This window comes from Schistocerca americana, chromosome 8 (assembly GCF_021461395.2).
Source record: "Schistocerca americana isolate TAMUIC-IGC-003095 chromosome 8, iqSchAmer2.1, whole genome shotgun sequence".
NCBI classification, from domain to species: domain Eukaryota; kingdom Metazoa; phylum Arthropoda; class Insecta; order Orthoptera; family Acrididae; genus Schistocerca; species Schistocerca americana.
The window spans coordinates 243,424,365-243,448,915 of record NC_060126.1 but is presented as its reverse complement, the minus strand read 5'-3'; the positions used below and the strand labels follow the sequence as shown (position 1 = coordinate 243,448,915).

The 24,551-nt window shown below is 37.7% G+C and overlaps 1 protein-coding gene across 2 annotated transcripts in view; it reads left to right on the top strand.

Moving 5' to 3' along the window:
• LOC124545215 (afadin) overlaps window positions 1–24,551 on the top strand; it is a 1,085,620-nt gene that overhangs the window by 632,449 nt on the left and 428,620 nt on the right. For both annotated transcript variants that reach the window (XM_047124083.1, XM_047124082.1), the window contains exons 3-5: window positions 2,005–2,197; window positions 7,288–7,397; window positions 11,388–11,556. In XM_047124083.1, coding sequence (XP_046980039.1) covers window positions 2,005–2,197; window positions 7,288–7,397; window positions 11,388–11,556 — 472 coding nt within the window. The remainder of the gene's footprint in view (window positions 1–2,004; window positions 2,198–7,287; window positions 7,398–11,387; window positions 11,557–24,551) is intronic.

Sequence of the window (24,551 nt, the reverse complement as noted above, 5' to 3'; positions counted from 1 at the left end):
CGGTACCAAATGTAGAGACTCTTCGTGCTCGTATTGTGGACGGCTGTGATACAATACGCCATTCTCTAGGGCTGCATCAGCGCGTCAGGGATTCCATGCGACGGAGGTTGGATGCATGTATCCTCGCTAACGGAGGACATTTTGAACATTTCCTGTAACAAAGTGTTTGAAGTCACGCTGGTGCGTTCTGTTGCTGTGTGTTTCCATTCCATGATTAATGTGATTTGAAGAGAAGTGATAAAATGAGCTCTAACATGGAAAGTAAGCGTTTCCGGACACATGTCCACATAACAAATTTTCTTTCTTTGTGTGTGAGGAATGTTTCCTGAAAGTTTGGCCGTACCTTTTTGTAACACCCTGCATATTAGAAAATCAAAAGTATGCAGTTTCGCATATCATAAATCATGATTAAAGCCTGCTTCATACATCGGGAGTAATTAACCTGGCCCGCTCTTAATGTTTTTCACACAGATACCACCCGTTGTTGAAAATAATTCTCATTTTTAATAATAATAATAATAATAATAATAATTGTTGTTATTAGTACGAAAGTACTGGGTAAATCGTAACTCTGTAACAAGTAAATGAAATTTCATACTTATTATGTGAGTCACACATTGACTCGTCTGGTTAGCGTAGCGCGTTAAAGCGCCTCACCCGCGATACGAGGATGCTGGCCTGTCGCCGATCGAATCTGATTCGCGGATTAACGACGAGGGCTGGTAAGCTGGCCAGTCTGGATGTAGTTTTTAGGCAGTTTTCCACAACCAGCTAGATAAATACTGCACTGGCACCCATGTCCCAGTTCAGATACACGCTACGCAAACATTCACAAACCGTTTTCACACTTGAACATGAGATATGCTCTAGCCGCAGTCAGATGGGTACACAGATTCCGTCCAGGGCTAGTGGTGGCGCCAGGAAGGGCTTCCGTCCAAAGGCTAGCACAACATCGCATTATACCATATGACAATGATGTCCCCATGGGAAAAATGGCAAAAGGAAGAAGAAGGAAGATATACAAGGCACACATTCATTGTATGACGTTTCATTAATACATGGTTTTCTTTGAGAGAAAAATTTTGTTGGTACCTGTAAAGGCGTTGACAGACAGAGGACATTAAGGAAATGTTCGCACTAGCTTTACTGTATTTGGGAAGTTATGTTGTTTATGAAGAAAGTCATAATTACTAAGCAGCACATATCGCTGTAATGAAGGAGCTTTCATGTCTGTTGTTTGTGGAAGTCACCTATTGGTTGACTCACAAGCATATTGCTCACTGGTTACAAATGATTCTTCTCCCTAATATCTTGCCAACACACTGATAGCACTTTGAAGGGTTTCCTAAGCCTAACTGCTCTCTTGGACGACAACATACATTCAGTCTTTTATATATATGATATGTAGGTTTCATAACAAAGGCAAACCCTCGGGAGTATTTAATGAGTCCAGCCTTCATTTATATCTATATGCCTTCCTACAACATGTTTGGCAGTCTTTGTGTTGTCCATAACAAATCAAAATTTGTTGACAAACATTTACAGATGCATAAGAGAGAAAAGCATAGTAAAACATGACTTCACAACTCAAAACCTCACATAAATATTGTCTACAGAAATGCTAATTTAATATATATTTTTAAGTGAACATACTTGATTATCAGTTTTTGAGAATGTTGTATTAATTGTGCAAACATTAAACCAAATATAACCATCATCCTCTCTTTGCTAGTGGAGGACTGTTTTCACAAACATATACTATAGCTGTTGCATCTATGGAATGTGTCACTAAGATTGCTTACTGCTTTTTCCTTCCTTTTGCAAGTACTCTCTTGATCCTGCAGTGACAGTTGTTTCCACCTGTACAGAATAACAAATCCACCAGGCAATTCTTAAAGACAAAAGTTAATTGTCTAGGCAATGGCAAACTCTCATAAAACAAGAAGTTTTCCTTTTGATTGGTCCATTGTGTATGAGGCTGAAACACTTGCCCTTGTGTTTCAGGACCTGGAGTTCCACGGGGTGATGCGGTTCTACTTCCAGGATTCTGGGCAGAAGGTAGCCACAAAGTGCATCCGTGTCGCATCTGATGCCACCACGCAGGCCGTCATCGAGACCCTGGTCGAGAAGTTCCGGCCAGATATGCGTATGCTCTCTGTTCCTGAGTATGCGCTTTATGAGATCCATGAGAATGGAGGTTAGTTAACACCATATGCAAGCTACCTGCTAACAGTAGTAGATTATCAAATGGAAGTATGACCACCACAATTCCAAGTGAATTCTTTCACTAAAGTCAGACTAATTACAAGATTCGATATCTCTCATTACGTTCCAAACTTACATAACCATATTGTACAGTGACCATTGGAGCAACTTATATCTGTTACACCTACAGCACATGTACTTTGATCCAGTTCGAGTGGCAGTTGGTGCTACTCTTTCTAGAAACCTGTGAAATATGTACCTGTTGCATACAGCAACTACGTACATTATGCAAGTTCCATTTAAGTACCCCATGTTGCCCTGATGGAACGAATGCCATGCTCATTATTTAATACGAATATCATGTTTAGAATGTGTGATGCCCATGTGCAGTAGTTTATTTTATGTCCTGCTCCTAAACTTCAGCATTGCTATTCGTTTCCAGACTACCGACAATAAACCTGTGTAAGCATTAACTTCAGTTTTAAGCTTTAGTGAAGTATTTAAGTAACACACAACCCAAAGCACATATTTGTGTTAAATATTCAAAAACAATAAAGAAAATCACTACAGCTAAATACCCAGTTACTTTGCTTAACATGAAATGTAGTCACTCTAGAATACATGATGTCATTTGGCTGAACTTCTCTGAAATTTAATGAACTTAGAGAAATGACGTCCTTCTCACTTTTGTATTTGTAAATCCATTTATCACTTCTACAAAATCTTGATTGACTGTCATGCCTGGTTCTATGGCTATTGCTCCAAGATTGACCAGTCTTGATTTTCTGCTGTCCGTAGGTACTTCATGGTACATTTTAAAGCAGAAAAGAACCTTTCAGCAGAACAGTTTGTTGCTAGAGTACAGTTTTAAATCTTGAGTGCTGTGTACACAATTGGGCAGACATTGCCAACTTTTTTTTAATTAATGCTCTACAGAGAAATGGAAGAAAAGACAGCTTTTCACTGCCTCCTTTCTTCACAGACAGCAGATATGTTTTAAAATGTACATGTTCTTCATCAAAGTTCTTATCCATATCAGAATTATAAATGGTTGTAAATTTTACTGCAGCATCATAAATTTAAACAGTTTCTAGTTCAATAATATTTGAAAGAAATGAAAATCGTAAGTTATATTCTCTGTAACTCTACCTCAATACTTTGAAAATGTCATATTGAAAGATTATCATTTGCCTCCAGATCTCAACATAGTCCAATTCTGTTGCTTCTTCTGGCCCTTTTTTGGTTCTTCTGAGTGAGATGATTCATGAAAGAATCTCTTGCATTTAACTGGATGTTTCCTTTTTTGATTCTTAGCAGCTGAAGGAGGTGGATTGATTTCATGTATATATATCTCTGGCATATACTGTGACTGACAAATATTTAGTAGAAATAACTTCATTACCTATTTTTGGGTCACTGACCTCATAAGACGTATTAAATCTTCATTAGCTGCTGATAGCAAGTATGAAGTAACTTCTTACCCAGGATTAACAAACCTCATTATATTGTCAGCCAAAAAAAGAATCATACTTAGGATCTAATTCCAGACACAGCATGAAATTGCCATTTTTCACAAAGTCAAACACTTCTTTTTCTCCATGAAATGCTAGACCTGTAGAGGCTAGCACCTTAACTACAGAAACAACTCCTTTTAACACATTTCTCCAATACATAATTTCATGTTCATGCTGGGGGCGAGCAACTTCTTGTCTGTTATATACAGGGCTATTACAAATGATTGAAGCGATTTCATAAATTCACTGTAGCTCCATTCATTGACATATGGTGACGACACACTACAGATACGTAGAAAAACTCATAAAGTTTTGTTCGGCTGAAGCCACACTTCAGGTTTCTGCCGTCAGAGCGCTCGAGAGCGCAGTGAGACAAAATGGCGACAGGAGCCTAGAAAGCGTATGTCGTGCTTGAAATGCACTCACATCAGTCAGTCATAACAGTGCAACGACACTTCAGGACGAAGTTCAACAAATATCCACCAACTGCTAATTCCATTCGGCGATGGTATGCGCAGTTTAAAGCTTCTGGATGCCTCTGTAAGGGGAAATCAACGGGTCGACCTGCAGTGAGCGAAGAAACGGTTGAACGCGTAGCCCGCGGAAGTCGACGAACAAAGCAAGCAGGGAGCTAAACGTACCACAGCCGACGGTTTGGAAAATCTTACGGAAAAGGCTAAAGCAGAAGCCTTACCATTTACAATTGCTACAAGCCCTGACACCCGATGACAAAGTCAAACGCTTTGAATTTTCGGCGCGGTTGCAACAGCTCATGGAAGAGGATGCGTTCAGTGCGAAATTTGTTTTCAGTGATGAAGCAACATTTTTTCTTAATGGTGAAGTGAACACACACAATGTGCGAATCTGGGCGGTAGAGAATCCTCACGCATTCATGCAGCAAATTCGCAGTTCACCAAAAGTTAATGTGTGTTGTGCAATCTTACGGTTTAAAGTTTACGCCCCCTTTTTCGTCTGCGAAAAAAACGTTACAGGACACGTGTATCTAGACATGCTGGAAAATTGGCTCATGCCACAACTGGAGACCGACAGCACCGACTTCATCTTTCAATAGGATGGTGCTCCACTGCACTTCCATCATGATGTTCGGCATTTCTTAAACAGGAGATTGGAAAACCGATGGATCGGTCGTGGTGGAGATCATGATCAGCAATTCACGTCTTTTCCTCCATGCCCTCCCAACTTAACCCCATGCGATTTCTTTCTGTGGGGTTATGTGAAAGATTCAGTGTTTAAACCTCCTCTACCAAGAAACGTGCCAGAACTGCGAGCTCGCATCGACGGTGCTTTCGAACTCATTGATGGGGACATGCTGCGCCGTATGTGGGAGGAACTTGATTATTGGCTTGGTGTCTGCCGAATCACTAACGGGGCACATATCGAACATTTGTGAATGCCTAAAAAAACTTTTTGAGTTTTTGTATGTGTGTGCAAAGCATTGTGAAAATATCTCAAATAATAAAGTTATTGTAGAGCTGTGAAATCGCTTCAATCATTTGTAATAACCCTGTACCTCATGTTTCCTCTGTTTTTTCTGTCCTGACAAGCAGGCTCTGTGAGAGTTCTAATTTTCATGTTCAGCTATTCGTATTCCATCATAGCTCCAATCACTGAAACCAGATGTTGTAAATTGAGCTTCATCACTTAGTACTTTACAGTGTTCATACAGAGAACAATGATCCTTGGCTAGGATAATATACAATATATTTATTACTGATAATTTTCCACTTCACCAGAGACCGAGCGGGGTGGCGCAGTGGTTAGACACTGGACTCGCATTCGGGAGGACGACGGTTCAATCCCGCGTCCGGCCATCCTGATTTAGGTTTTCCGTGATTTCCCTAAATCACTCCAGGCAAATGCCGGGATGGTTCCTCTGAAAGGGCACGGCCGACTTCCTTCCCAATCCTTCCCTAATCCGATGAGACCGATGACCACGCTGTCTAGTCTCCTTCCCCAAACCAACCAACCAACCACTTCACCAGAACTCTGTGAAACTGTTTTTGCTGAAAAATCACTGTGATCCGTCAACATACCGCTGTGAAGACATAGAAAAATCAATATTTTTGTTTTGATTAATATCATTTTTAAATGAATACTCCAGTGTCTGGTCAGTGTTTTCTCAATAAAATGTGTCATAATTGGGAACAGGAAAATCATCTGTGTTAGGGCATGTAGATTCTTGACATCCTTCTGGAACTCTGAAAGTTACAACTTCCACATTCTGTTTACCATTTAGAACTGTAATTTAACAATACTTCCTGAGCTATGCTGTTCATTGTTACTATTTTTAACTGCAACTTCACCGGAGTGATCAGAGCCGTGCAGTTCACTTTTACTTTTATTACTAAAATATGATTTCAGGGGTGGTATTTTCTGTAAAAGTTTACTATCTCCCTGTCTATTTTTTCAGGTTTTTTTTCAGTTTTCTTTCAGTATACAGCACCACGTAACATAGATCTTCCATCCGTACCACTACTGTGAACTAGGAATAAATAAATAAGTAAATAAATATATCTGTGATTTAGAGTATTGAAACCTGAACGTGCTATCATTTATATAAAAAATGACAGAAACAAATTCACTATGACCAGTTAGTACTTCAATTACATACCTTACTTTTAAGTTGACAACCACGTGGAGCAATGTTGTGTTGTGTATGATGCCAACATAACCATGGATGGATGAAGAATTGAACAACACGCCACACATGAGATCTCATTAGCTATGTGATTACATGGAGAGCTACTTAATATGTAATTTATGAGATTAATGTGCTCTTACATGGAAGGTATTATAAAGGACTACTAGTAAAATATAACTTTAATCAGAGGTAGAAAAATTTGTCAATACTTTGCCATCAAATTATTGAGTGTGAAAGTAATACAATACACATAATAATTATATTTAAAAAGTAATTTTTTGATGACAGCATTTTGCCGTTCTCAAAATTTTGTCACCCTGTGCAGTTGCACATCCCTAAAAATGGCTTTGTGGGTGTGGCTGACTGAGAATAAACATGTTTCTAGTATATATATTTGTATTTGCTTCTCATGGCCATCTCTTTTCTGTTAATTGTGCTGCAGTATTCAGTATCATTGTTGGTGTTCATTGAATTTGCTTGCCCTGCTGACTTCATCCTCTTTGGGAGGGTGAGAAGCGAGGAAAGAAAACATGATCATCTTAATGTAGATAGGTGTTGTGTGTTATTGTTGAGTAGTTACTATGACTCTGATCCTTTTCTCTCATTCCAGAGAAGGAAGTCATGGTTCCAGAGGAGGAGATACTGTCAACTTTGTCTGTGTGTTACTCTGTTTTATATAAATATCAATATAAAATGCACTTCATATTGATTTCTTTGTCGACTTATTGCATTGTATTGTGTTACTACAAAGAATTAATTCATTTTTCTTTATTTAACTTCCATAAAATTATGGAAATGAATGTCATTTATGAAAAAGGATGAATAAAATTCTGTAAGTAGCTCACTGAAGGAATAAATTCATAAGATCTTAAACTGTTTATTGCGATAATGTGATTTTTGTTACAGAAGAGAGGAGGTTGGGAATGGATGAGAAACCTCTGTTGGTGCAACTCAACTGGCACATCGATGACAGAGAAGGCCGATTCCTCCTCAGAAGAATTGATGACAAAACAAATGTAAGGCGTCCATTTCCAAAATCACTGTCATTTGTACACTCAGAAAATATATTTTATAAGTAATCCTCACTACTTACATAAGATACACATTATTAAATGTAAATTTGAAGCACAGTTATGGAAAAACTGCAATTGTGTATGACTTGCTTACATTAAAATTAACATTTGTGTGAATAATAATTTAAATTCTAATACACTACTTAAGTCTTATTTGTACTTTTTCTGGATTTGCTGCTGTGGAAATTTTAGTGAATAAGGTAGGACACACTTTACATGGGTATGTATAAAATTTTAATAAGTTTTCAGTATTCTTAACTTTCAGGTGAAAATTCTCTGTTAGGGCCTCTTGTCAATGAGGATCAGTATCCTAGTCTAAATTTAATTCATTTTTGATGTGAGTTGTTGCATGAATTACTTACATCAATTTATGTTATTCATAACATGTAATTTGTTATAAACTATCATTTATCATCTCAATATTGAATCTAAAACATAGTGCCTAGGTCAACTGTGTGCAGAAAAGTTGTATAGTATGCATACATGAATTTTTGAGCTATATAGTATGTTCCATTTTGAATTTCCTGTTACTAATGAGATGAAATACATTCTTATTTTAAATATCGGACTGTTCTGTCTTGAAATATGGCAGTTGATAAGAATGATTGGTATTCACATTAAACACCAGTCCAATCAGGAATAAGAAGAGGAGGTAACAGACATGTGGTTTAAATTAAGAAAATAATTTTACTGCTAGACTGTTTCATTTATGTCTGTTATGAAATTAGAAGAAAGTAATTTGTGTATTTTGGAACTGAAAGTCTACTTATAGATTAAAGTTGATACTGCTCTTTCTTTATGGGATTGTTGTTGCCTACAGTTCAGTTTTTCTTTCAGGATATGACCAGGAGAAAGTCATGAAGATTAAATATTCCCAGCATAGAATATGATAATAATTAGTTCACTTAAATATCTAAAAACTAAATATTAATTAAATATGTGACAAAGAAAGATTTTAACATAAAGAGGATTGTGCTGGCCACAAAATAGTGACGAATCTTCCCCATAATATCTATTCAGTATCACCACTTGGGTACATTCCTGTCTCTTTATTTTGTATAGTTATCCTGATGCTGTTGGCTCTTTAATTCGATCTGTAATACAGTTAGAAGCCACACTAGCTCTTTCCTCTTAAAGTGTTCTTATGACCCTTCAGCAAAACATTTAATAATGATGGTAGTTTAACTATGTTTTATGAAAAAATACCACATTTCATCCAAAGATTGCAGTGTAAGGTCATTGAGAGTCTTAATTTCACTTCACAATACTTGATAACATTACACCTGTGCTCTAACTCAAGTTCAGTCGAGTAGCATACCACTAGTGTTATTTTAAGAGCTCTGCTGGCTTTCTATCATATGGGAGACAGCAATAGGAAGCTCTTCTGCATCTGAAGTCACTTACACCAGCTTCACAACCTGCTGGAAATAATTTAACTGTAACTTTAAAGTGGAGGCTTGGAGATCATTGTAACAACATTAAAGAAGGCACAAGGCACAAGGTTAAAGTAGGGAGCCCATTACCCTCTATCACATGTTCACGTATTCATGGAGGGTTGCATTGTGTTAATGTGCTGTTATGTCAGAGGACAACTTTGAAGTAGTGTGACTATATTTTATTATTTATTCTAGAGTGTCTGCGTGTATACCATCATTGTCATAATAGAGTATGATTCCCTTCCATGTGCTATGTGAAACTCTCCTCAACATTGCTGATGGGATGGCAGTAACTGCACATCAAGCAGCATCCTTAAGTTTTTCAACTGTCTCGTAATGTGTGGCAGCAACCTTCTGTTTGACAAATCGCCATAATGCATTGTTGAAAAATGTCAGGTCAGGACTTCGGGGTTGACACTCCAAAGGTGCAGGCAGGTGGACAGAACCAAGCCCAGTCCAGGAAATATGTCAGTGAGATTGTATCTAGCGGCAGTAGTATAATGGGCTAGTCCTCTATCCTGTTGGAACCATACACAACTGAGCAGTCCCTGGTCTTGCAATTATGGAATAAACCAATCACATAACATTGTTAAATACACAATGTGATTCACAGCACTGTCAAATAAATATGAATGTACCAAGAGGGTTACAGATATTGCAGCCCAAATCATGGCATGTAGTGAGTTGTGTTCAAGTTTTTCATTAAAATGTTCGGTTTCTTTACTCCAGAAAAAAATGTTTCTCAGTTTTGCACTGTGATACATTGCACCTTCATCCAAGAAAAACACTTTCCCCCATGGAGAAAGAATTGTAAAGACATTGAGCATTTGTCTACAAGCCTGATGATGTTTTTCCACGTCATGACAACTCAGTTTGTTTACAAACGAAGGTTTAAGTACATTTAGCTTCAAGTTCTTGTAATTTCAAGTATAGAATTCCAAATTCCTATGTCCGTTTATGAATGGAAATTTTTGGTGAATGCTGCAGCCTCCACAAGTTTCCAGTTGTATTCATGATGGTCCTAAGTTGGGCCCACCTTCAGTGCAACCACTTTCTCACCATAAAGTACGTCAGTTTTGGTGGGGAAGGTTTCTGAAACTGAAGATGTGCTGACTATGTATCATTTATTTGCCTGCACTGGGCCATTTGTGAACCAGTGTACTCATTACATTGTGTTCCTCCATGGAGTAATTGGACTCGTAAGCCATAATTTACATATACATATATCGACACCTGCAACAATAAGAAACAGTTCATTTAGATCTATGTAATATGTAGGAGGTAATGGAAATTTGTGATCACTCTGTACAGTCATTATTTTTTCAGACATGTAACTGGCAATAATTGTAATTACCAGACATGGATTGATCCTGGTGTACTGTGGTGAAAGTCTGTTGTAGATCTTTAACAATCCTATAGTAAACTGTGAATGTCTCTTGTATGATGAAAAGTTTTTTATGTTTCTTCATTGTGATTACATTTGCACGTAAATTTCTGGAAATATTTATTATGAATCTACCGAAAAATATCTGAAACTAAATACTTTAAAACCTCTAGATGTAGGGAAAGATACTCAATAAAAAATTAAAAATCACAGTAATGCCAGATATGCCATGGGAATAGATGATTGCATTATTGTACATGTGACAGTTTAACTTAGAGATTTAGTAACACGTTATTACCAGAAACATTGAACTGCATAAACACTAGCTTTATCTCCATTGGTATTTTCCATTGTGTATTTACATTAGTAGGTGCAACAGCAATAAGATTCATAACACATAACTAGCAAACTGACCAATGACTGTTGTATTGTTCTGCTGCAACTTCCTACCATGGTTACCCACTGAGCCACACAGTTTTTTCTTATTGTAATGTATTTCAGTACTGTATCTCTTGATACCAGAACTTCCATTTTCGAAGATAACAAGAATCAATTAGTACATAGTGTTTGTTGGGATTTGTGGGTTAAGGCAGGCAGTAGAGATGATAAATCTATACAGAGTAGTATTGTAATAACTAAAAATAAAAAGGAGGGATTGTTTTTTGCTTTTTCCTTACTTTTGATACTCTTAAAACGATTATCACCTTGTTGAAAGAAACGATAAGCACTAAAAGACAAAAAACAGCAAAAATTGTAGTATACTGTAGTGGCTGGCTTGGTTACATTTGGTCATTGTTTAAAGGGAATAATTTTTTTAAAAATATGAATTCAATGAAAGAGGTGGTGAAGAAGAGAAAGCATTAAATAGATTTTTTTTGTGTCACTATTGTCATTTAATTATTTGTGTCTTGATTGTGATTGAGCTAGTATTTTCTAAGGATGATGTAATACTATTTACAAAAGAGAACTTACTAAAGAATGGCTGGTAATGAGTTAAGAGGGAGCCTAAAGGCTCTATAATCTTCCCAGGTAAAATTAATACAATAAATGCATAGTTAAATATTGGTAGTGTTTTAACTCCGTGCTTTGACAGTTGTGTGCAATGCTTTGCAGGTACCTGCTGTGGGCTTCCAGGAGGGTGGTTCGAGCTTCAGGCGGAAGCTCTCAAAACGTGAGAAAAAGCAGCTCAAGAAACAAGAGAAACTCAACAAGCTTAAGGCTGCTGCTCCTGCTGCCACAAAGGAAGTAAATGATGGAGGAGTGGCTGAGAAATTATACACAGGTTATTCTATTGATACACTTTATGTATAAATAAATTACTGACATATCACACCTAAAGTATAGTATCTCCTCATTCATCCATTTCAAAGAGATGGTACAGTGTTTTCCAGTACCATGGTTTAGACTACAGTAATACAAGGAATCACTTGTGAACATTTGGACATGCATTACTCTACTCCCTGGTGCCTTTTTGACTATGGGATACTTGCTGACTGCTTTTGAAAGTGCTTACAGTGCCCAAAAGTAATGGAGAAATCTGGGTATACTCCACTATTTTAAGGAAATTAATTACCCTACTTATCTCAAGACTGATATTAGACAGTCAACAGATGTCCATATTTCTACTGGAACAGCCTTACATATTAGTCACTAGGTCGTGTAACTTAATACCCAAATTGATGGCTTAGAATACAGGAAAGCCAGCCACAAATTATGTATTTGTACACTTAACAGAATTAGTGCTGCCTTTCACATTTGCCTAGGCTGCTTCAATAGTTCTGCCTGAGAAATGCGAGACACCAGGTTCAGATATGAATACACAAAGAAAAAAAAAAGTTCACACAATACACAGATAGATGGTGAACACAAGTAACTGATTATTGAAGTGAGGCAAAGGCCATCCACTCAAAGAATTAAGATAAAAGAATTTGCCAAATTATGGCTGGTTGATTGTTCATCATTATTGGATCCTGCCACAGGGGTGGGGAGAGGTATTGAAGAAAAAGATGATGAACAGTGATTTTGGGGCTAAACCATAAATCACATTAAATATACTGTCAATCAGAAATGCACATAAAAATAGTGATACATAGATCCTTAAAATTTTCATCCTCTTTCAGAGCAATGAGTTGAAACACAATAATAAAATGCCATGCTGCTTGTGTGGACTGCCAGTTCCTAAGAAGAATGAGTGTTTCAGTGTGGTGGATCCTCCTTTTTATATGTCTGCCTTACACAGAAAACTTCACTGTGAACATTAGTGGAGGTCTCCTTCACTGCCGATCATTTGTTGTATTCCAATAAAAAATTCCCGTTACTGTAATAATTAGTAAAGACTTCGTTCTTTATATTACATTACACTAGTCATCTTGCAGTGATCCCATGGAGATTTGGGAAGGAAACAAAGACATACATTTAATGTAATCTAAGCTCAAAATAGTGAAATGACATTACATTACTGTATTACAGTTTTAATTTTAATTGTATTAGTTTGGTGCATAAGTTTGTGGCCTTTTTGTTTTGCATTTAGTTAGTGTCATCTTTTATTTGTAGTTCAGTGTTGCTATTTGAGTTTACATATTGTCCTTTTGTTATTTGGAGATAGTTAGTGGAGCTGTGGATGCTAGTAAATGGAGTGCCAAGTGGAGGAAGCAGAACGTTTCCAACATACGCTTTTGTTTGAGTTTAATAGAGGGGTGACAGCAGTGAAAGCAGCCAGAAACGTTTGTGCTGTGTATGGGGATTTTGCCATTCAACAGAGCACAGCAAGCGAATGGTATCCTCGTTTTAAGTAGCGTTGTTTTGACATTAGTCACTCTTCATGTCCAGGAAGACCTTCACGGTTTGATGAAGGCCATTTAAATATAATAATCCACAGTTATCCACATCAGTGTACTTGAGAATTGGCAAATGTGATGAACTGTGATCTTTCCACCATTTTGTGACATTTGCATGCAATGGCGAAGGTTCAACAGTGGGGTGTATGGGTACCGCATGCTCTAAGCCATAGTCTAAAAAATCAGTAGATGCCCATCTCTGGTTGGTCGTTATCAGTTGTCTCATGAACAACCATTCCTATCCTGTATCATTGCTGGTGATTGGAAATGGTATGTTTATGCTAATGTAAGGAAAAGAAAGTAATGATTGCACCAAACAAAGCAGCAACTCCCCATACAGAAACCTGCGCACATCCACAGAAGATGATGTTATGCATCAAGCAAAACAGCGATGATGTGATGTACTACAAATTGCTTTCCCAAGGTGTGACCATCAATGTTGACATTTATTGTCAACAACCGAGACATCGTGCAGGTGTAATCCCAGGACAATGAGCAGGAAGATTGCACGAAGTGATTCTACTTCACGGTAACAACAGCCCATGTTCTGCTAGACTGACAAAAAACAGTATACAGGAGTTGGGTTGAGAAGTCATTCCACACCCACCTTATTCACCTGATCTTACCCCCTCAGATTTTTACCTTTTCGCTCTCTATAGAGCAAGCTTCAGGTAACTTCCTTTCCAAATGAAAATCCACTCCCAGCATGACTTGGTGAGTTCTTCACCTCAAAACCACATGATTTCTACATTCACAGAATCAAAAAATTACCCAAACGTTGGCAGACTGTTGCAAATAATGGAGGAGAACATATTATTATGACTAGAGTCTCTGTTTTGTGTATCTGTTGTTAAACTTAAGGAGAAACGCTATGAACTTGTGGACCGACCCAATATGTTAACCTAAAATGTTAAATTTAAGTTTTGCTATGAATATACTCTTCAATGGAATAGAAGTAGTTGCCCAATAAAGAGTTATTTAAGACAGTCCAAAACTCCATTATATTACCGATCTGCCAGCAGTTCCCAACCTTTTTGGCTGTGTGGACCACCTATTTTGTAAAAAATTAAAAAAAAGCTTGGACACCCAGTAACTAAATATGAAACTAAACGAAAACTGAACTCCGTCCAAACAGGTGCAAACTCAATGGTACTGTCTGACCGCCATGTCAACCTGAGACTGTAGGTGTCACTGGATGTGGATACAGATGGTCGTGTGGTCAGCACTCCACACTCCCGGTCATTGTCAGTTTTTGTGACCATAGGTGGTACTTGTGTGTGTGTGTGTGTGTGTGTGTGTGTGTGTCAGTAGATCTAATATTAGTTGATGAAAACTCAAAATTGAGTGGCCAAAGTTAAAAAGAACACAGTGGAATTTTTGCCATTGTTTGTCACCCACATGAGAATCAATATCTGGATTGAAATAGGTTAATTTTAGCCTCATATCAAATGTCTATTTTCAATCTATTCCTGTACTTTTTCTGAAAAACATATTTGAAAAGGGTCATTCACATAGACAGATAGGCAAAAAGCCCGTGAAGTGTCTCCGTAATTCGGCAATATCTCTATTGGGACTGAGCAAAGCGGTGCACTAGCTAATGTCCTTAACTCACATTTGAGACAACTGCATTCAGTTCTTGGCTTGGCTATCCATATATCAGTTTTTTGTGGCCATCCAGATGGCATGCCATGCAAATGCTTTGATGATTGTTTCCTCCCCCCCCCCCCCCCCCCCCCGCCCCCCCCACTTCATCCCCCAGTAGTAAGGAATCCAAGCAAAACTCTTCCTCTAATACTAACCATGAATGGGATGTAAAACAGCAACCGTTCTTCCTACTTCCTGCCCCTGGATATTAAATGAGGAAATTTAAGATGAGTTATGCAACTGTGTACAAGAAATTGCTAACTTGACAAATTACAATCAGATTGTGGCAGGTTACATATTTATGCCATAAGCAGCCAACCAAAACTGCATACCACTCTACAGTGCAGTCACAGCCCAATGCCCATGGCTCAAGGTTTGGGAACTGCTGCTATATGCCATTTAAAATGCTCTGATAGGTTATTGAATGCATTTGTACCTGACTCCATAGTACTAAAGTTAAACCCCTTGAGGTCTTTGTAGAGGTTGAGTTTGATCCTAATGTTATGCCAATGATGGTCACTATTCTTCGTGGAAAGATGAATATTGGTAATGCTGAAGGACATTAACGAACACTTCTTGTGAAATCATTATCAAAATACCAATTTTTTTGAAGGAGTCTTTGTAGAACATTTTTGAATTAACACCATGCTTAATTCTTACGACACAGTTCTGTACCCTGAAAATGCTGTCTTTGTAACTTGAATTTCCCCAGCAGGTGATTCGAAACTTAGTAGTGAATGGGAATAAACAGAATAAACTAGTTTCCTAATTTATAAATCACCTGCAGCTGTAATCATATATAGTGAAAATGTAGCTGATCCAATATAATTAATTAATTCTGGGATAATGGGTTTTCAGTTTGAGGTTGCGATACTATCTGTAATCCCAAAAAGTTAACACTTTCTGCCTCTTATATTTCATTATTTGAGATACCTACTTTTGTAGTTTGTGGAGTTCTGTGAAAAATACTGAACTGAATGTACTGACAAGGGGACCAGATGGCGATAGGATTTTTGTAATTTTTTGTTTTTATGCTGAATGAAGTTCAGATCTCAGAAACATCACCCTTCGAAAATAGTTTCACGCAACTCTAAAAAATTCTCGAGAAATTAATGTGAAAGTAAGGTAGATTTTTCATGCAAGCAACACGGCTCTATGGTAGAGTGATTGCCTTCCACGTTGGGTCATGGGTTCGATTTCTGGCAGACATATGTTCTATGCGCATTTCTGTGAAGCATAAAATAAGTAAAGGTAGAAAAAGATTGTTAGCACACAAGGCTGGTAATCACTAAATCGAGCCTCATTTAGGTCATTATTTTTTCATTTTTAAAGTTTTCAGTTAAGATACCTACACCATTTAAATATAAAATTCATCAAATTATGCTAGTAACATAATCATCATTTTTATGAAAAATGCATGTCATCTTATTTACACTATGTGATAAAAGTATCCGGACACTGCCAAAAACATATGTTTTTCATATTGGGTGCATTGTGCTGGCACCCACTGCCAGGTACTCCATATCAGCGATCTCAGTAATCATTAGACATTGTGAGAAAGCAGAATGGGGTACTCTGCGGAACTCACGGATTTCAAACATAGTCATGTGATTGGGTGTCACTTGTGTCATGTACGTCTGTACGCGAGATTTCCACATTCCTAAACATCCCTAGGTTCACTGTTTCTGATGTGACAGTGAAGCGGAAACGTGAAGGGATATGTACAGCACAAAAGCATACAGGCTGACCTCATCTGTTGCTGACAGAGACTGCCAACAGTTGAAGAGAGTCATAATGTGTAACAGGCATATATCTATCGTTACCATCACACAGGAATTCCAAACTGCATCAGCATCCACTGCAAGTACTACGACAGTGAGGTGGGAAAACTTGGATTTCATAGTTGAGCGACTGCTCATAAGCCTCACATCACGCTGGTAAATGTCAAACGACACCTCGCTTGGTGTAAGAAGTGTAAACATTGGATGATCGGACAGTGGAAAAACGTTGTGTGGAGTGACGAATCATGGTACACAGTGCGGTGATCCATTGGCAGGGTGTGAACGTCATCTGCCAGTATGTGTAGTGCAAACAGTAAAATTAGGAAGTGGTGTTATGGTGTGGTCGTGTTTTTCATGGAAGGGGCTTGCACCCCTTGTCGTTTTGCATGGTACTATCACAGCACAGGCCTACATTGATGTTTTACGCATCTTCGTGCTTCCTACTGTTGAAGAGCAATTTGGGGATGGTGATCATATCTTTCAACACGATCAAGCCTGTGGCGGAGATGTTACACGACAATAACATCCCTGTAATGGACTGGCCTGCACTGAATCCAGACCTGAATCCTATAGAAAACCTCAGGGATGTTTTGGAAGACAGACTTCGTACCACACCTCACCAATCAACATCGACACTTCTCCTTAGTGCAGCACGCCATGAAGAATGGGTTGCCATTCCCCAAGAAACCTTCCAGCACCTGATTGAACATATGCCTGCGAAAGTAGAAACTGTCATCAAGGCTAAGGGTGGGCCAACACCCTATTAAATTCCAGCATTACAGATGGAGGGCGCCACGAACTTGTAAATCATTTTCAGCCAGGTGTCCAGATACTTTTGATCACGTAGTGTGTAATTACACACCATACACAAATATCGAGCGTTCATTGCAATTATAAATTCTTAATTACTGATCTTTTTAGAAGATGGCCAATAAATATTTTTAAATTAAAAAAAACATTAAAATTACAGAAAACTCACCTTTATTAAAAAATTTGGATCTTCTGTGGATCATGGTAGGCGAGACTCGCTGCTTATCGAGTAACAGTCGAGTTAGAAAGGAACACACATCACGCAACATCTGCTTGGACCAATTTTTTGAAGGGACTGTGAATGATGCAAATTATTTACATATGTTAAAAACATGGTTAATACCTCAGCTTGAGGAAAAGGGCCTCATAGAATGCATATGGTTGCAATGAGACAGAGCACCTGCTCACGACACACTTACAGTGTGCAAGTTCCTAAATTTACACTCTCCAGGATGCTGGACAGGTTGTGGTTCGTCAACCACACCTCCTTGCTTGACATCAATCTTGACCTTACCACACCTGACAACTCTGTACTGGGAAAACATCAAGGCACATGTGTTGCCTGTTGTTACACTACAAATGAACAACTGTGGAGTGCTGTTGAGGATGCATGTTGCACTATAACACAGGATGTGCTCAAAAATTAGTGCAGAAAAATGTAGAGGCGTAATTTACAGCATGATGGAGAATATGCCAATTAATTGGGCACTTAATATGTAAGGAAATACTTGTGCTAAAAGAAATAAAATGCTAACTAGGATTCGATACTGGGGGTATGGGGACTTCTTACTCACCCTGTAAGTCACTTCCTAATGATACAGTCCTACTGAAAACTTGGAATCACCCTTTTTCTAGGTGATTTGGAATCAAGTTTTTGTGCTTTGAAGAACACAGAGGGTTTCAGAATCATCCACTTATTATTATTATTACTCACGCTGTAAGTCACTTCCTAATGATACAGTCCTACTGAAAACTTGGAATCACCCTTTTTCTAGGTGATTTGGAATCAAGTTTTTGTGCTTTGAAGAACACAGAGGGTTTCAGAATCATCCACTTATTATTATTATTATTATTGTTATTGCACACAGCCTTACTTTTACATCTGATAATTAATACTACCCTAATTCCAGTTTCTGATAAATTATGTGTGTGATCTCAATTGTTACTTGGAATCTTAGTGTGAGGTTCAGTTTTATTTGTTGAATGGATTAATTTTGTTTTCGTGCAGTTTTCTTATGTATTCAGTGAAAAACTCTGATTTAATACACTCTCAAAATATCCAGAAGACCTAAGTCATAGCAACCCCCTCTTAACATTCCTTGTAGAGAGCTGCATTTCAGGGTTTGATTTAAAAACATCAATTACGGTGCTTTAAATAATCTGAAACTAGGACCATGCTCCGTGATGTATTTAACATATTATCACTTGCTTCAGGAAAATAAAATCTGTGTTTCTAATCTTTCAGGCTGCATATCTTGTAATCTGCTTCCCAGACTAAATGAAAATAGCAAATATCTTCTTGTAAACTCTTGTTGTTTTTATTATTTCATGAAAGACAAGTTTTAGGATGATGGGATGGAGGCAAAACATAAAATCTCTCAACTGTGGCAGCTTGTAGTGTCGTTTTTTTCCTTTTTATTTTATTTTTTAATTAAGAAAAGATACAAGATTTAATTGCAGTAGTATCTACTCTTCTGATGACCACAGTTGCCGAATTTGGGAGAACTTGATTAAAAGAAACCATCAGTTTGATAGGATACATCATGAGGTATCAAGAAACTGCCAGTTTCATAATAGAGTGAACTTTGAGCTGTTAAAATTGCAAAAGGAGATCATAGATTGAGAACAAGGCTTCAAGAATCTCTGTAGTCACAGCTTTGTGAAAATATGAAATAACAATGTGAATTGCCATAGTTCACACATGCATAATAGATTCCGATTATTGGAAGAGGTTTTTCATTTGCATTTCTGTGAAAACTCACACAAACACAAAAGAAACACACATCTGTATTGCTTTCCAGGTAGTGAAGAAACCATGTGGGGCAGTTTTGCATACATTTTTGGGACTGATATTCATCTCAGTTGCTTTGGATGATGCCATCAAAAATAAATATATCATCAAACATGAAGCAAGCTATAGTACTTAACTATTTACTATATAATTATTTCCTGGTGCTCATAATGTAACAGCACCTTTTTTTCCCATTCCCCTCCCCTCCCCCCTTTTTTTTTGTGGACATCAAAGTGATGTTCCAAACTCAAAGGCTAAATAAAAATGACAGGGTGTTAGAGTTACAATGATTGTATGGGAACTAACAATTAATGTATGTTGCAGATTACTAGGGAGACTGCATATCACTGTCTATCATTTTATCAGGGGTATTATGTCTTTTGTGAAATTATATTTCAAAATGAAATTACCTCTCATTTTTTTCTGTGGTGCAACTTGTAACTGTGTGACAGTAATGTTGGCCAAATATCCCATATAGAATGACAAATACATGGAAGAGTTTAGTCTTCATACCTTGTATTTAGAAGATTATAAGGAAAAAACAATAAAGAACACATGTAACATGCAACTTTCAATTACTGAAAAAATCGAGCAAGAGAATTTAAGACAGGCCATATTCGGTGGATGTATTTTTTTTTTCCACTGAAAGCAATCAACATCACAGATTGTTTTCAAAATACTGTATGTACCGTGATATTTGTGTTGGATGTGGAACAATCTTAATGTCATCTCCTGTTACTTGTTTTAATGCAATGTTTTTCATTGCATTGCATTAAAACAAGCGTTCAGTGAATAGTGCTGTGGAATGCGGAAAAAACAGCAAATTGGCGCTCATAGGAAGAAGAACAACACCAAAAATGCAACAGGAGCGTAATATGTAAGAAACTGTCTACGCAACCTTCCACTGATGATGCCTTGCAGAAAATAAAGGCGAAACGCGTATGGCATTAAAATTGTGTTTTATTCAGTTGCTGTCAGACGGTCCATAAGTGAAAATTATCAATATACCGTAATTTGGTAATGTACAAGATTATAACAGTTACCATAGGCACTTATAACATGGATTGGAGCTTGATCTACAATGGCAAACATCTGTTGTAGATTTTCACCAATCCTATAGCAAAGTTTGAATGTTCTTGGAGTGATGGAAACAATTTGTGTTTCTTCATTGTGACTACATTCACACAATTTCTTGTGAGCTATTAAAATGAAGAGGTAGATTAAGAGGTTTATGTTGGTGTTTTGAATGATATTTTATGAATATTGAAACAGGGATTCCCAAGCTTTGTTTAATGCTTAATAAAATACAAAGTGAAGACTTTTATAGTGTGAATGTTGTTGGGGTGGTGACTGTAATTTTCACAAATAATTTTACGCAGTTTGGTTGATTCCGTTACTGGTCTAACTGCATTAATAGAAACACAGCAGTTAGAACAAACTGCAGGTACAGCAGCAACAGTAGTGCGCAATTTTATCTACATTTAGGTTTTTGAATGATAACCATTTCTTTAAACTACATAAGTAAAAATCATTGTTATTAAAAGCATGAGAATTATAAATAACTCATTAGTTTGATCAGTTCATCAATAACTGAAAACATGATGGTAATGAACTTCCTGTCAAGACAGTGAAACATAAGTAGTGTACTGTATAACAGTGTTCACCTTACTATAAAGCAGTTATTACTTAATTTTTATCAAATGCTATCAAACCATCTCACACCTGTTATGAACTGAACTGAAATCTACAGTTGCAGATATCTGCTGCAAAGTTTAATCAGTATTAGATTGATCATCATTATTTCTCCACTCTAGTTAATTGCATGTATGTGTTTCTGTTTGAGCCTCCTTCATAATGTTTTGTCCATACATTGTACATATTCGTGTATTTGACACCATTTGGTATCTCTTTTTTTTATTTTCGCAGGAACATTATGACTGAAGTATACTTTATCAATTCCATAGTGAGCCAATCTGTTAACGTGATAGTTTGTGAAACAGGGTCTTACAAGTAGCTGCCCTGTGAAGTTACGGATAGCTGTTGGTAAAAACATGGCCCAAAGCGAGGTACTCAGAAGCTAGCAGAAATCTCTAACGCGTGTCAGGAGGAAAACAAAAGTACAGGATGTGTTAATAATTAAAACTTCCACTACCCATGGAAAACAAGTGATCATAGGACAGTGAATCTTTGTGGAAACATTTATATGGACATGCGGAAGAGGAATAATGAATAATCCATTGAAAGAAACACATTTTAATTTCTACATGAGAGGGTAACATTTGTTAAGTTCATAACATTTTTATGTCCCAGGTTATAAACATTGCTCAGTGTGACAACCATCTACAACCTCAATGTCCTGGAATTGCACTAGAGATGCCATTTAACAATTGTTCACAGCACTTTGCAAATAGTGGACCATGGAATGTTGAGCTATTGTGAGACAGCTTGTGCTCTGCTCAAAGATTGCATATTGTGTCTACCATTCGCAGCCATTGCAACAGTATCTTCTGTGACAATGTGTAGCACATTTGGCCATTGGCCTCTCCCAGTAGCAATTCAGCCAGTTAATTCAAACTTCCATATTGTGCTCTTCATTCCCACTGTAGAATGATGATATCTCCGTATTTCTTAAATATGTCAATACTCACGAAGATCAGGAGCATTATTGCTGTTGTTTTGATAAAACAGCTTCACAAGTAAAGCCCTGCTCACCTTGTCCAGACCTGTGTTGAGTGTCTGCATCTGCATTGGACACTGAGGCATGTCTTTCGGCCATATGTTGCAGTACTTTTACCGGCATCTAACAGCAAGTCATGACATTAACGCTACCAATAACCTAAACCTTCAGCGCACAGTCTGAATGTCATTTCTGTGATGTTGGGTACCCATATGATAGTTTTCCCTCTACACTGGCTGAAGTAGTAAAAGTTTTAATTATAACCAGTCTCTATGTGATCAATAAAGGTAGAAAGGTGTTGTTTTGAGATTTGATAGTGTGCTTTTGTTCAATGTCCATTTTGGCAGTTGATGGTATGTAGCAGTGAATCTCTCAGTGTAACATTTGTACTAAGTGCCACTGTGCCATAATATTTGCAACTATCATCAAGTTTGGGGTTTGCTGGTAAATTGCGTATTCTTCATAATCATGAGTTTATGAAATTAAAAAGAACATACTGAGGGAAAAAACAAACAGCTTGTAGTGCCCCATTGAGAGCAATTAAAATACTTCGATAACTATAGTGCAGTCCGTTTATAAGTTGACGATTTTGCTCTTCTGAATGTGTTAACTTGTTTAGGTGAGAAGCTCACCTTAGGCTCCTGATTGTGTTCACACTTTCTCTGAGCTCTTCTCACAGGTCTCTCAGGGGTTAACACAATTGTAGGATGAAACTTCACTCACTATTCACTGCAACAGGCGTGTGAAATTGCGTGAACCCATGAGCATTCAGAGGCTTTTGAATAATATCACGATAGGAAACCTGAGTTTCTCCCAGTGTGTACAGTGTTTAAATAACTTCGGGGAATGGAGCTGGGTGAGGTCTAAGACAACCGCAGAGGTCAACTGCATGTTACTAACATTATTCCAGTAGCTGGAAGTGCATTCCAGAATCTCCATGTAGTTATATACGATGGGATGACCAGTGCCAAGGCAATGTTCTGTGATAGATGATTTGCTCAGTTGTAAGTGTAGTACCCCCACTGCAGGGAGGGGTGGCTGTGAGCCATGATGGTGTGAGCAGGTGGTGGAGGTGAGGTGGGAGCCCAGAGGCTCCAGCAAAAAGTGGCTGCTAGGGTAGCAAGCTCTTCACTGGAACATCTGGCTGCATAGTACACTGGCTTATCAAGCTCTTGTTACATAAGCCAGCTGCACAGTGTGCCAGTTATTTGTGTATTCAATGATGGGATATCTACTGTGGACCTGGGCAATGCCCAGCTGCATCATGGTGGGAGGTGCCCATCATGGTGAGGCGCTTGTCCTGCAGTGGGGAGGGATGGCCAGTGTGCAAGGGTAGTGACCTGCTTGCCTCTCAGCAGGAGTCCACCCTGTTGCTGAAGTAGTAGTAGTAGTAGTAGTAGTAGTAGTAGTAGTAGCTTTATTCATCTGTAGATCTCTTTTTACAAGGATATAGGACCTGTTATAGTATTTACAAGTTTAGACCCATTTAAAATAAGCTAATTCATATTCACATAAATTTACAGACTTCTAGTTAGAGACAATCATTAGATTTACTCCTGGTATACAATATACTCTTTTTACAAATAACTATTAAATAATGTAATGCCACAAAAAACATAGTGTGAAGGTGATCTGTGGAATGTTGGGTGTTTTATAATCATCATCATTATTATTATTTATTTGTATAACTTTTTTTACCAAACCCCTTCTCTGTTTTATGTAAGTAATACTTTAATGTATAAAATGTATTGCATAACAGGCACTTTGTAGCTGCCTTTTTAAATAAGTGTTTTTCTGCAATTTCTTTAATCTTTTTTGGTAATTAGTAGACATGGGATGGCCTACTGTGCCATGGTACTATGTGCAGGAGGGATTTAGTAGATAGAGCTGTTACCCTGCCGTGGCCTTGAAACAGTGACCTCTGTCGACAGATCCATGTGGCAGCCTCGTCCGGCACAGCTCCTTTGTCCTATTAGTACTGCAATAATAAGAATAATTTTGCTAAAAATGTCCAGTACTTGTAGCAGAAGTGAACGTCTCATTACGCACATGTGCTCCTTCCAGTCATGTTTTCTAAAACACCCTTCTGCATTTACCGAAAATAAAATATGTCATTCTTGGACCTCACACATGCTGCAGGCTTACTAGAAAAGAAATTGTTGCACATGCATAAAGTATTCAGGGAAAACTAACAACCTTCTGAAGAAAAATTTTTTTGTTGCGAGGAACTGTCAAGAGTCTTTAACTATTATTGCGGTATACCCTTAGGTTATATGGCCTTGCAAAGCTCTACAAGGAAAGGGTTCCTCTTGGGTTGATCATTAGTAACAATGGTGCTCTGAAAAATGGTGTGGCAGAAGACCTTGGCACACATTAAGTTTCAGAATAAAATTCATTCATTAGTTGCATAGATATTTTTATTTCACTTAATCCATTTCAAAAAATGAATTAGTCATGTTCAGAAGTCTAGTATTATTTTAGGAGATATCAATATCTTTTTCACAGAAGCGTAATGCC